The 14780-nt window shown below is 41.6% G+C and overlaps 1 protein-coding gene across 5 annotated transcripts in view; it reads right to left on the minus strand.

The window, feature by feature from the left end:
- Positions 1-13690, minus strand: part of TBC1D1 (TBC1 domain family member 1) — a 101255-nt gene extending 87565 nt beyond the window's left edge. For 2 of the 5 annotated variants that reach the window (XM_057371659.1, XM_057371658.1), the window contains exons 1-2: positions 13626-13690; positions 5359-5869 (exon numbers count right to left, since the gene is read on the minus strand). In XM_057371659.1, the coding sequence (XP_057227642.1) occupies positions 5359-5775 (417 nt within the window). In that variant the 5' untranslated portion in view covers positions 5776-5869; positions 13626-13690. The remainder of the gene's footprint in view (positions 1-5358; positions 5870-13625) is intronic. The other 3 variants (XM_057371660.1, XM_057371663.1, XM_057371661.1) reach the window with 3 other exon arrangements.
- Positions 13691-14780: the final 1090 nt, after the last annotated feature.

Genomic DNA, 14780 nt, shown 5'->3' on the forward strand with positions numbered 1-14780 from the left:
AAGTAGGTGAAGGTTGTTTAAAAGCATAGTAACTATTAAAGCAATTGGTGAACAACAAAACCTGAAGACCTCTGACAACAGAAGACATCACAGTTGTAACCAAACAGCTCAACAACAGGGCAAGCTGCACATTTCAAGAAGTGCCTCAGTGTAAGGAGTTGGGTCGTATCTGTGTCTGCTATGGGGCAGATTTGGCACAAGCGAAGTCAATCAAAAGGCTCAGGTCTCAAGCAGGTGTCCCAGTCTGCTGCAACCATACAGACACTGCAACCCTCATGGAAACACTCCAAAACCTGTTCCAGACTGATGACACTACAGAGACAAGATTCAGAAGCACCACAGACTTGTGCATGTCTTGTGCAGCTGTGATCCTGTTTAAATCACAGGCAGTATTTTCCTATTAACCAGAAAAGAACAGTTCTACCCAGTGTTTTTGCCATCACAGCATTAACTGCTCTGGTAAACACAAGCATATATTACAGGCTGTTATCACAACTTGTGACCAAACTTGAGGACAAAAAAAAAAAAAACCCAACCCACACAAACAAAAACACMTGAACAAAATGTAACCCTTTAAAAATACGAGTTGAACTTTTACATTTCTTCATACTCTAGTTCTGCAGTGGTAAAGTCACAGAAGTATTTTCCTTACAAGACATCAGGTTCAAGTTTCTAGGCTTTCCCTTAAATTCTCTAAACCTCTAGTTCATATCACAGAATAAAATGAGGAAATTTTCAAGCGTTCCAAGCATTGCTTCACTAAAAAAAAWAATAAAAGTAACAGTGCTGTCTGCTGACTTCTACTGTATGTACAGKAATTTACTGTGATCAGGAAGAACAAATGGATGATGCATGCTCCAGACAGCTCACAGTAGCCCCACATTAGCAAACCCTGGTCGTGATGAGGGACTTCAACCAYCCAAATACCGCAGGGCACAGTCGGGCACAGACAATCCAGCAAGCTGCCAGAGAGCCTCAATAAGAATTTGCTAACCCAAGACAAGAGACATGATTAGGAAAGCCAAAGTCTACCTTGAATTGAATCTAGCAAGGGCTGTCAAAGGCAACAATAAGTCTTTATATCTACACAGGTGACAGAAGACAGGCTAGAAAATATGGGCCTACTGCTGAGTGGAGAGCAGGACGTGGAAAAGGCTGAGATACTGAATCTCCACCTTGACTCAGACTTGTGTGAAACCATTATGTTTAGAACTATTATTCTTCCTTTACAATTAATATGAAAGTATAATAAAGGACTAAATGCCTTAAATCTAAACTAGCTCAGGGCATTAGTAAGATAAACTGGTGACCCATGTTCCATTTGCCAGCCCAAACATTCATCAAGTAAGATTAAACATACCTAAGTAAAATAAATCATTTGATATACCAAAGAAAGTTTAACATAATGACATCTAGAATTACTTTTCCAAACTGAATATAAGAACAGAAATTACTCTTCCTCAGTAATATTTTGGCTACTTTGCATCTGCTGGAGTGGGATACCCTACTACAGTATGCCATTAGCCTCACATTATTTATGTCTTTCATTTCTTGAGGTGAATGATGTGCTAAAGCAAGGTATCCTATAGAAGGAAAGCAGTGCAGTTTCTGGGGAGAATGAACTCATGAAGGACATGGCACGCCTCACCTGTGGTTCCAAACAGTTTAGACTACCACATCTCAAATGTAGGACTAAAATGCCATTAATTTTTGAAGTATATCGTTTTCAACAACAATAGTGAAGTCAATAGCATCACATTTCTGTAATACACAGCCAAATGTCCCACCAGAGGCAACTGGGGAGAAACTGAGGCTGGAGATGTATGTTTTCACCATCATGCTCCTACAGTACCCAAGCATTCTCACAGAAGTGTTCAGTGGAGCTGCGTTCTTATGCTGAAGGGACTACTCTGCAAACAGATTTAGTAAGGTTTTAATTTTTCCTCAGTTTCCCCCACCATTACTCACCACAGTGTAAGTAAGCCCCATCTATGCTCTAAGCAGCCTTCATAAGCTCCCTGCAGGCAATAGAATTGAATCCAGCTCCATTCCTGAGCACCTACAAAGAATGTGTATTAATGCCTCAGCCCCACCCTCAGGCAGAAATTACTCTGCAGAGTGAGGGTGTAAGGAGAAGAAACTGCACTGTCTGTAACTAGTGGAAACTTACTGAAGTTATACATGAAGGAAGGAATGCTCCAGATTCCATGTTTGACAAATCTGATTAGAAAGGAGACTCTAATCCATAAAAGAAGCTCTCTCTAGGCAGTGTAAACCTGTCCTTTAAGCACAGAGTGGAATGATCTCTATATTCACATGCTTGTTTTCAAGTAATGTCATCTCATGCTTCCCTACATGCTCCTGTTCAGCAGGAGAAGTGAGCCACACATTGCCATGATGGTACAACAGAAATAATTATAGAAGATCCTACAGAGGAAAGACAAAGACCACAGYGAGGCACTGCATTTTCTTTCATGGCTAAAGAGCAGCAGAACAAAGAATTCCTTGCAAAGAATCCTGACATTACTTAGTATGAATTACCTGTCTACTGATTTCTTCTCTAAAGTGGGTATATTGGTAGTGCAGCCTTGTATTCACATCCAGGAGAAACACCACATGCATTTCCACACCTCCATCAACTCTAGAGCTGAGCTAAATGTTACCCAGAATCATCTTCCATTAATAAAACTCTCAAACAGTAAAATAATCTCTCACTAATCACATGTAAGTTCTTGCTCAATTTGTACATATAAAGGAGTACAACTACAGTTAATGAACTGCAGTCTATCTGCAATGCTAATGCTAAAAGCCTGGCCATTCCTGGATTTCTCCACTTTCTACCACCTCCAGTGGCATGCCTCCATCTGAACAAAGTTCAAGTTTCTTGTCCTCCTTTTACAAAGGTCTTAATTGTTTAGTCTTCTACTTACCTGCCTTTGTCTTAGCATCCTAATCTTCCAACTGTACTTCTTTCACATACTTCTGCCCCCTTTTATTCTACTTATCTTAAAGTGAGGATATATGCAGAACTTATCTGCAAAGCCACAAAGTACCTTCTACTTCAAATCCTCAGTCAGAGCTGACTTAATCCAAGAACTCTGTCAAATACAACCCTACTACAGATTTATATATGCAGACACAAAGAATTGTGGTACTTGCAGTTTACAATATTACTGTAGTTAGTAATTATCACAAAAGTCTGGATGTCCAAGATTGCTGGATAAAGACTGTTATGAACATGCAAGTTCTGTGACTAAATGTATCTGGACTGCTGTGATTCTTTTACAGACCTGAAGAAAATAGGAAAAAAAGAGTCCTCACAAAGAAGAGTGCCAGCACAGGAGTCTGCTGAGTTGCACAGATTGCAAAAGACCAATTTCTAAAATTTGYTTCTTCTGAAGTTGAACATAAACTGCTGTAGCATAGTGCTAAATCTTCAGCCCAACTCACAAGCTTTTAACAAACTGCTCCTTCAATTTGTAATGAAGGCACACGTGTACTCCCCTATGCTTTCAAGTTGGGTATCCGCAAAACAGGTAACATCAGTTCACTCCTCCTGATAAATACACAAACATCAATTAGTTAAAAGGCATTATATGGCAATATTCAGGGTAAAGTGACACCCTATAAAGCATAAGGAGCTTACTTAAACCGTGGAAATTGCACAAAATTTAAGTAAGAGAGGCAGGGCTTSACTTTAGCTGGTAAGAACACTTGGCATTTCCATTACCCTTTTGTTAAAACAAAACACAAATGCTGATTAGATGTCTACCTAGACTGCAAAGAAGTCAAGAGAAACAACCCTTGCACTAAAGGTAAGTTAGAGACCAGGTGGAAGGTAGTATTTTGAAAGGATAGATATCTGTGTGAATCTGGAGCTAAGTAGTTAAAACAGCCAAAGATCTTGGGTGTTGTCTGCAAAAACATATAGACAGCTGCAAATTTAACTGGAGATTTCTTTTGTTCTTAATAATTTCAAACATGTCCAGGAATTTGATCAAACATGAAGAAAAAGTATTGAATCYTTTGTTGCAAATGCCTAAGAATATGTACTGGCAGTGATCAGTTGTGTGTTCTCACCATAATCCTGGCAAATCACAAATGAAATCAAGTGCATAAGCAAACTGAAAAATGCATTCACCAGCTGCTATCCAATGCCAAAATTTTGAAACATCTATTYCTTATGTCTGCTTTTGCATATATAAAAGTGGTATTCTACATTTAACTTGACAGGATTTCTCACTTGAATGCTTATGATTTACAATGTATTTGGCTTTTAATTTACTGGAACTGCTGTTTTATCTGGGGGGATTTAACTTAAGCTGTTTCCATATGTTTTGAGCTGTAAGCTTGAGACCACAGATTTGGAACTGTACAATACTGTGCTGTTGGGCAGGTTGGTATTAATCTCATGTATGGTGTATTTTCACATAATACTTCCAGGGTGCTTCAGCAGGACAATTCAGCTTTCAGGACAATTCCTGTAAGTCAAGTGATCACGCTGTTTGCATTATAACTGAAGTCAACACGCAAGAGGTAAAGGATGTCACCATTTTGTCCCCAGTAGTTCACAATAGCTTTGTGTTAAATCCTATCATTTTACTCATTCATGAGAGTTAGTGTCTCACATTACTTGCAAACAGAAGAGATCAACAATTTTAATACTTCCACTGTTTCAGCAAAGACACAAGTAGCTCTTAGGTAAGGCAGACTACACCAAATCTCACCCACTGCCAGACACATACACTCAATTCCTGTCTCACACCATGCAGCAGCAAGCCTGCATGTCACAGAGGTGCAGATGCCGTGCCTTTCTCCCACTCTCCAATCCTGCCTGCCAGGCTTTGTGAATTATAGAGCCAGCAAGAGGTTTCCAGTGTTCTGCTGTTGGAGATATGATACATATGGAGGTTCCATGCTAATCTCTCCTCTTTCTGAGAAAGGGACTATCTCTGTTTCCCTGTCATATAGGTCTCAACTCAGGAAAACAGAAATTTGAGAGGTCTGAGTGCAGGATTAGATAAAGTTCACAGTGACTCAAGAGTGAAATTCTAGCCCTAGTGACATCAACAGAAAAACTCTCACTGACTTATGRGCCAAGATTTCAGCCCATATCCCAAACGAAAGTGTTTTTTAAGCTGATGAAGTTCAGGCCTTGGTCCTGCAGGAGATGTACACACTTTTCATTTCATGTACACACCAATTCAAATTCAATTGAACCATTAACATCAAACAAAGTAAGTCAGTAAGTTTTAGTGAGAYCTAGTTTAAGTACAGATCTTAAGTACAAGACACTGAGAAGATTCAAACAGCACAAAAGCAACTCCAGGGATGCTTGCTTTTGTTCATTTTACTTACTTTTGTCTGGTCATCAGCTTTAAATACATAGCAGATACTTTGCTGATTTGCTGCTTCATCCTTTATCAGACAAGCAAAGTAGCTCGGATCATGGCTGTTGTGAATCAATTTGTGGACCTGCTGTGGCTTGTATTCAAACAGACTTGAACAAATTAAAGGATCCCACTGCTGGGTTTTCCCTATTTCTGGTTCACATCGCAAACTTGCTGGGGAAACACAAAGTCGGATTTGGCTGACACTGGGCTCTTCTTTGGAAGACTTTGTACTGAGCAACYGGATCTCCGCCACAATCCAAGGCAGCATTGACATAGTGGTTAGGGAATGCACCGGGAGAGAACCCACGAGCTGGAGACTGAAACTTGCTGAGAAATCACTAGGTGCATGACACTTTTTAACTTTGAATGTTATTGGCTCCATTTTACAGTCCTTTAGGGAACYTGGACTAATTCACCAATCTTTCAGTTCCATGGAATGACATTATCTGGATGGCTTCTTTGATTAAGAAAGAGTCCTGAAAGAAAAACAAACAGTTATGAAGACGCTGGAACTCTATTAAAAACAAACTCTCAATAACACAAATAATTAACAGCTTAGCATCAGAAGAGACCTATCATAACCTATCTAGGAAGTTCCCCCTCTCTATATTGGACCTTACTATTTCAGGTCTACCAAACACAATTGTAATAAATACAAGCCTCAGAAAAGAGTCAGTCCTGATTTAAAAGTCATTTTATGACCTTAGTTCAACTATCTAATGAGTAACTAAATTACAATGCACATTCTTTCTAGCCTGTGTCTGTTTCATGGGCAGGCACATGCAGATCACATTGGCCTATTTCAATCCTATTATCACAGGAAGAACTCAGCTGAGCTATTCCGACCTTCATGACAGTTGAAGCAAGTGCTTGCTAAGACACCTTTACATTTGAAAAAAAAAACAAAAAGACCAACTTGACAACTTTCTTGTTCACAGGTGGATGACTGAATTTGGCTACCTAYGTGGAATTGTTTCCGTAGGTACTGTTTGCCAAGTGATTATTGGTTGCAACCAAAGAGATTTTTTTTGATAAATAATACCCTAGAAATCCCTGTCACCTAAAAATGATAGCAGCAGTAAACTGAGTGATCACTGAAAAACCTGTCAGATAGTAGTAATAAGCAACAATCCTTACAGCATTCTGAGAAAAGCCAGATGACGATCACAGTTCATGGCTGCATTTTAACACTGGTCAGCTAGACAGGAATACCTAAATGTTAGCTAGACTGACATTGTATCATTTTCATTTCTTAAAATATCAGAGGGAATGTACCAAGTTACACACAACCCTGTTGTAACCCTGTTATACCCAGCATCTACTACCACTACTATTATTACRTATTAGTACTTTCAGTAATGAAATCCAACAAATGCATTTATTTATGAATTTCATTTTGCAAAAAGCAGTCTATGAAAACACATAGATTGGTATTAGTTATAGTGCCSTCCTTTAACTTATCTTTAATTGAACCTAGTTTCAGCTGTTACATTATACTATGTGAGACTGACAAGAGGCTGACAGGCCTGTAATTGCCTGYGTTTAAATACCAGGACACTAGCGTACCATCGGTCTTATGAGAGTTTCCCATTATAAAACCTATTAAAAACAACATAAATAGTTCTAAGATATCCTAATAAAACATTTTAATTACATTTGAACAGGTATTTAATAAGTGRCATGTTTACTGTGGCAACAGTATTTCTTGTTTTTGTTCATCCACAAATAGACTGTTGACTTAGACTGTTTCTAAGTCTTCATCTTGATGAAAATGAAAGAAAATTTCAGGATTTAAAAAAAAACCCCACAGAACTCTTTAAAAAATTTCAACATGGAAATTTATTTTGAACCGTTTAAAATGCAACCAATCTGTAAATGTCCCAGTGGGAAAAATGTTTCTGCAGTAACTGGCAAACTGTAAAAACAAGGGAACTGCAGAAATCATCTTGGAGAACATTCACTTTTTTGAAACTTTTTCATGTTTTGACAAGTGAACTCAGCGGCAACATTGCCACTTCCAAGGATAATAAATTTAGCAAGAGTTTTAAAGATCCTATTCAATGAATTCGTATTCAACAGCATTCTAGATGTGTAGACCAATTTTTAAAATCTTTTGATAAACCTGTACGTGTGTGTGTTWGTGTGTGTGTTAGCCACACTGACATTGTAGCATTTTCATTTCTTAAAATATCAGAGGGAATGTACCAAGTTACAYACAACCCTRTTRTACCCTGTTACACCCAGCATCTACTACCACTACTATTATTACGTATTAGTACTTTCAGTAATGAAATCCAACTGCACATGGCAGGTGTGGGAAAAAGTGCCATGAAAATCCAGAATTTGTACGCCTCATTTCTAGTATACTACAATTGGGGCTTTTTTTGTTTGTTTATTCCACAAACGAGCAAGAGAATAAGCATCTTTTAAATTAATATAAATGCATTACATCATAAAGCAAATGRYATCAAGCCRTGCCAGGGGAGGTTCAGGYTGGATGTCAGGAAGAATCTCTTCACTGCAAGGGTGGTAAGGATTGGAACAGGCTGCCCAGGCAASTGGTGGAGTCACTGTCCCTGGAAAYGTTCAAGAAACAACTGGAYATGGTACTTGRTGCTATGACTAGTTCACATGTWTTCAGTCAAATGTCAGACATGCTGATCTTGGAAGTCTTTTTGAGTATCAATGATTCTGTGATTCTAAATGTGACAGCTGCTTCAGGAAGCATTTTTACACCTTATCAAATACTGCTAAACACAATTATCATTCTACTACTATCATTCTACTACTATCTACACAATTATCATTCTACTACATTCTACTACTATCATTCTACTTCTGCCAGAAATCAAATGGTCTCTTCTTTGACAAACTATTACAAATTTTTTCTCCTCAAATGAAACAATGATAAATCGTTCAGCAACAGCAGGGAAGATTGGCTTTATTCATAACTACCATGGTGTGTAGTCTAAATTACATAAAAATCAAGTTTTTAGCTTTTAGTGTTCTCATCACTTAGTGGCATACATAACAATCTCAGGACAAGAAAGCCTAAAAAAGCTCCAGTCTTAGTTGAAAACAGGAGAACTGAGCAACCACATAGATGATGATGCATTAGCCATGCACTTTTTGTAGCCATTTGTAGCCTTTTTGTAGCCACTCCTTATTTGTGTTTTCTGGGAACACTTCTTAAAAATGTAATTAAAGGCATGTAAAAATAGAAGTCACCCTCATTTCAATCAACTTTTCAAGACACAGAAGTTTCTTTTTCATTACCACCATCTACCATGCTCATTTACCTCAGATCTATGAGGTAATGTAGCCTCAAATTGAAATGAGTATCACAATATAATACATTATTTTGCATGCTTACTCTAGACTGAACAGTAAATAACAAAACCCCAAGGTTGATACTCTGTCATACTTAAACACTGTACTGCTGGAATGTATTTAATATAAATGCAAAGCTTTTTGGCATTCATTTATTTTTTTTAAAAAATAAACACCTTGCAAAGTCAACAACATAAATACTCAGTAGCATAAAAACGAAGTCTGCCTTTGTTATTTCCAAAGAAAAACATTTACTACTAAATCAAACCAGTTAAGTAGAAGRCATAATTTTTTCCTAATGTCAGGAGAGGCTGAAAGTGCAGTTTCTCAGAGCATAAATTTAGCAGCATCAGAAAGTCTCCTTATCTAACCCGTGTGGTTCTGTATGCTACCGTTCTGCATGTTTCCATCTCCCTTTCCCAGCCATTCTTGCTTTGTTTCCTCCTCCTGTCACTTACCATAAGCAAATCCCATCAGAAATTATGCCAATTTCACGCTGCTGGTGTAAACGTCCTTCACATTTACTCCACGGACTAGGTTTTCCTTAAAGACCATGAAGTATTTATGCACATGCTTAATTACCTAAAAATAGTTTTTTAATTACCTAAAAATAGTTGTTCTCAACAGGCCTATTCCCAGCCATAAAATTAAGCACACATTACAGCCAAAGAGCAGCCATGCTCTCAGCCCATCCACAACTGCCTTGACTCCACTGCTTGGAATTTTAGCACCTTTACCACCATTCAGTTCATGCCCTCTGAAATCTGGGCCTGCAGGTGCCATAGCAGTTTACCATAGGTATTAGTGAAGTAGGATTGAACAAGTTTCGTCTTCACCCCAAGTGTCTGATTAACTCATGCTAACTAAAATGCTTATTTCACCTCTAATCCAAGAAAGAATAGAAAAGATATAAAAATAAAGCTGTCCACTTGTTTCCTTCCACCTCAACCCTGATGTTCCCTTGGTAGCTCTAAGTGCCGTTCAGCTTCATTACTCTGGGCTTTGCTTAGCATGATGGATGTCTCCAGTTGYTCTCCCAGTGCTCACAGACACAACTGGGACAGTTCCTCTTTCTCCTCTCCACTGGCATCTTCTGAAGGATCTTGGTTGCCCTTGCACTCAAAACTGAGGACAGCCTGAGTGGCACCCCTCAGCTGAGAGCTTTGCTCCTGAGAAAGGTATAGTTTAGAGAATATTAACTTTAATGTTGCTACTCTTTTGCCTGCTTTTGATTCAGCTGTATTTGCTCCATCAGCATAAAACCAGCCCAACTGTAACATGTAAGATATTTGCACAAACCCCATTAATATATCTAATCCTGCCTTCTACACTATGGGACACCAGACTGACTCATAATATAGAAGATACACATGGGAACATGTGTGCCCTTTACTCTCAACTTCTCTTTTGCTCTGATCAATGCAGCCACTTCTTACAAGTGGGGAGCAGGCTTAGAAAGCATGCAACACTATGCTGATAGTCCTGTTCTAGCAAAAAACGATACTGTATTTTTTTAAAGTCGTAATTAAAAAAATATATAGACTCTTGCTCTYCAAAATTAAGTTGCATTCTCACCATGCCACCAAGTTAAAAGAGATGCCTTCAGAGAAAAGTCAGGCTGATGGCAGGACAACATAAAAGGAACAGCTACAAAAMTGATTACTTCAGCCATTCTGGACCCCAGGTTTTCCCTGTGTCCAGGTACATGTCTAAGCAGCATTGCATCGTGCAGGACAGCATTCCTCAAAACTTACCTTCTCTCAAGAGAGCAAAGACTACATAATGAGTGCAAGGTACTGGCTCCAGGTGCCCATCAGTTAGATGGCAAGCTTTGAGGTTCAAAAGGAGAATCTTGTGGGGTTATTGTGTTATTAACCTGGGAAGGTGAGGCAATGAAAATCAGGTTTGTGCAGCTGGGGAACTCAAACTAATATAAAAAAAAAAGGCCAAGAGAGGAGAGAAACTGTTCTAAACCAAAAGAACACACACACACACACACACACACACACACAGAACGAAAAGAAAAAAAAGCAGAAACTTTGTCAGTGCTGAAGTGTTACTCTTCTTTTGTGCCTCTCAAATGGACTAAATTCAATGCAGACATGCAGCCAAAAGTTTTAATCGTTTAGAACATTGGTAACTACAGATCTAAGCAACCCTTCACTCTCCTCCAGCTCCTTCCCTGCTTTGGGAGCAGTTGGAGTGCTGGGACTCATGGCAGAACTGATGAGTTTAGAAGATGCCTAAAGCAAGAAAGCAGTCAGAGCTTTCACACAGCAATGAATTAATGAGGAGTTTGACCTGGGAGTTGTTGAACAGAAAGATGCCATCTTCCTCAACCTTTGCAGTTCTTCTAAGAGACAACTGTGCAGTTACTCCACATCAGGCTCAAGACTGACAGCAGTTTATGTAAGTTTCTGCAAGTCAGTTTTTCTCCCCTGCAAAAAGCTAAGCAAAAATTCCAACCATACAGCAAGGTCTTGTGAAAAACAGCTGGCCTTTATGAGCACAAATTTGTTCAGCTCTTCTCTGTATAGCTTTAGCACTGAATCCTGATGACAAATGGAACCAGAGTTAGTGCACTTCACCAGTGATTATTTTAGCAGAAATATCATACTACTTAAGGATTATGAGGAGCCCTGGCCTGCAGCCAGAACTCTGKAACACTAGCCAGAAAAAAATACCACTTGTCTACCTCTCTTTCTGATCTCTAACTGAAATTTACATTGTTTTTGCTCAAACGGACATATTTCTCTATCCACCTGGCAGGTTATACAGAAAAACACAAATGACAATATATATTATGTTATGACAGGGTAACTGATGAGAATGGTTTTCAAATAGTTTTAATTTAACTCAAATGGGCCCCCTCTTAGTGTAAGGATGTTCTCTTTATCTCATAGCTACTTATTATCTGCTGTTTCTTTCTGAAGCTATGGCTTGCTGTGGGCAACAGCATGTGCAAGCCCAGGAACCAATTTGCCTCAGAAATTAGTTTCCATTTCCATTATTTTTTCATTAAATGCTGACTTTWAAAAGACTTAATGCTTAAACACTGTCAACAGCTTCAGACTGAATAACATTTGACCATATACTCCAGTACTGTACTATTCCAGGAATAAACACACCTAAAATATAAAATACAAAATACACCAGTACACCCAGCATTTATATCACTCCTCAAATAGGTTAAAATATTGACTATTAATAACAAAATTGCAGCAAAATGGTAGTATGTTCTTGATTACAAGCATACACATTTATAATGAACTATCAAATGAAGAAATAGCTGACTGTTCCTGCCGTTGACACCTATTGCTATTTCCTTWATCAGGTCCATGGAAATTAATATGCTAATGATAGAAGTCTTCTGACTCAGGCTCATACAGACCTGAACAAAATACTGAGCTGTTCGACCACTGTAACGCACTAAAAAACGAAGCAAAAAAAATTGTAAAAGAAACTTTGTTAGTAAATTACATTATGAATGCCATTCCTTTTTATTCAACTGCATATCCACAGCCAAAATTCCTGCATTCAACTTTTCAGTTTACCAAATTAAAGTGAAAAAATTGTCAAGTCATCCACATATCACTGTTGTTTTTCTCACCTGCRGGTATTTTTACTTTGGTGTAGTACCTATGATTTTCAGCATTCCTGTATAACAACCCATGACAAATTTCTRTTTGAGTACTTAGAAGTGTCAAAAGTATAATCATATGCAACAGCTCAGAGGCATTCACAATTCAGAAAATGTGTAATTTATTACTTTTGACCCACGATGTTCCATCCAATCTCAGAGCTTAACGCAGACACAAATCCCACCATCTGCACTACTAAAGGTTCCTACAGCAGATCTGCCATGTTAGCCTCTCTCCCAAATAAAACACAGCACACAAAGGCCTCAATCTTTTCAAACTAAGCTATAAATAACTACATTCGTTTCATACCTCTCGTGAAYGCAGTTTCAAGAGATCATTCCCTTGTTGACTTAGCTGGCGAATTTAAAGGGCCATAAGAACCCTGCGCCGCCGTGGGGAGACTGAAAGTTACACTGGGCTGTGCTGCGGTAGGAAAGATCYGTTTTACCCCAGGGAAGAGCCGCTTTGCTGCTCGGGGACGAAGCGGGGTCTGGGAGGAGTTATACCCACGATTTTRCATTGATGGGCGAGGAAACGGCAGGCAAGAGAGAAGAACTAAAGATACCTCGGGTCACTGACAGACTAAATTCAAGCAGGTCTTTTGGTTATTCTGACAAGGAACCAGCTSTCCCAGAACCCCGCTAGCTGAGAACATCGGCACCGGTGCCCCCGTCCCGCAGCAACGCCGTTCCCACAGCCAGAGTTGCGGCTTCGCCGGGAGCCCCGTCAGGACCGACGGCGCGATCCAGCCGCGGGCGCCGGAGGGTGCAGCCCGCCCGCCCACGGCCCGGGCACGGAGCAGGGCCCCGGCCGGAGCCGCCCGGCGCCGGAGGCTTCTCCCCGCTCGGAGCCCGGGTGCAGGCACGGGCCGCCCCGCGCCGGGTGCCGCACGCCTCGCCACAACTCTTTCACTTCCTCCGCGCCAAGAGCTGCTCTTCCTCCTTCCCCCACCCTCCCAAACCGCTGTTCGGCGCCGCCAGCGCCGCTCCCCGGGCCGGCCCGCAGCGGGGGCACGGCGGTCCCCCTCGCCACCCCCTGGCAGGCCTGGAGCCGGGGCCGGGGCTGCCCGGGCGCCGCTTACCGCCGCAGGATGCGCCGGCCGCAGCGAGTGCCCTCGGCGGGCAGCGGCCCCGGGCTGCCAGGCGCGGCGGGGCACGTCCCGCGGGGGCAGGCGGGCAGGCGGGGCCGCTAACGGGCGCCGGGCCGGGCCAGGGGCTCCCCTCCCGCCCGCCGCCACTGCTGCCGCCCGTCCCGCCCCTACCTGCCGGCGGGCTCGGAGGAGGAGGGACCCGCGCCTCACAGCCGGCCGGGCCGCTCGTCGCTTGGCAGCCCGAGCCCTCCAGCGCGGCCGAAAATAGCAACAGGCGGCGGGTCCCGGCCCGGGGAGCGRACGGCGCGGGCGCTCCCCAGACAGGGCGGGCAGCCGGCGACAGGCGGGCGCCCGTGTCCCCGCAGCGGCCAGCTGAAGCGTCCTCCCCATGCCCGTTAMGTCCCTCTCGAAGAGCATTTCGGCAGCGCTGCCTCTTGTGTCTGGCAAAAACTCTGATCTCCCGCGGAAACCGTGTCGTTGTCACCTTGGGTTGGCGAGCCCGGGCGGACGGCGAGGTGAGCTGAAGTGGCGAGCGAAGCTCGCTCACAACACTGGAACCAGCCCGGCTCCGGAGCTCTGAGGCGGCCAAGTCCCCACTCGTGTGTGGGCCCAGCCCTGGCCGCAGGGCAGCTTTTTGTGGCCTCACCTGAGTCACCTTGACGACTTCCTCAAAGCAGCCACACTTGCATATGTATAAAATCATTGTAAGAGCTGGTATTAGTTGGTCTTCCAGTTGAGAGAGAGGATAAGGCATGAATGGATCTTGAGTCTTAATTATACTCCTCTGCAAGTRGAGATGATTAAGGCACCGTACATCCCCGTTGTGCAAAACACTTTTGCACTCAATTAATTTCAAGTCTTCTTGGCAGTAAGACCACTGATTTACTTACTCTTAAGCCCATGCACATTAGTAGAATCAGAGCTTTTTAAACGAAATCTGCTCTGTTGCTGTGAGGGAAACAGTCCAGCGGTTAAATGCAAGTACAGTGTTGCCCCAGATTTTGAAAAACAAGTCAGATTTTGGTATCCAAGCACATCCCCTAYTTTCACAATGTAGATACACATGTAGATACAAAGTGCACTATGTCTCCTATTTTATGGCCTTTGGTATCGAGGTGTACTTCCACAGGATCACAGTTCACTCAGGATGCTTGTTCTCTGTCTGTGTCATGGTTTGCTGCTTCTTCTTCAGACGTGAATAAGTACAGGTGTCTCTTGTTTTTCACTGACATATTTACAGTCCTTGGGAAAAGGAATGCTATCTCCTTGCCAACAGTGCCTTAGTTTTTAAACCATCACAGCTAAGGATAATGCCTTTACTACAGT

The sequence above is a fragment of the Malurus melanocephalus genome, unplaced genomic scaffold (assembly GCF_030028575.1).
Source record: "Malurus melanocephalus ecotype Western Australia unplaced genomic scaffold, MMel_1.1 scaffold_151, whole genome shotgun sequence".
In the NCBI taxonomy this organism is placed as follows: domain Eukaryota; kingdom Metazoa; phylum Chordata; class Aves; order Passeriformes; family Maluridae; genus Malurus; species Malurus melanocephalus.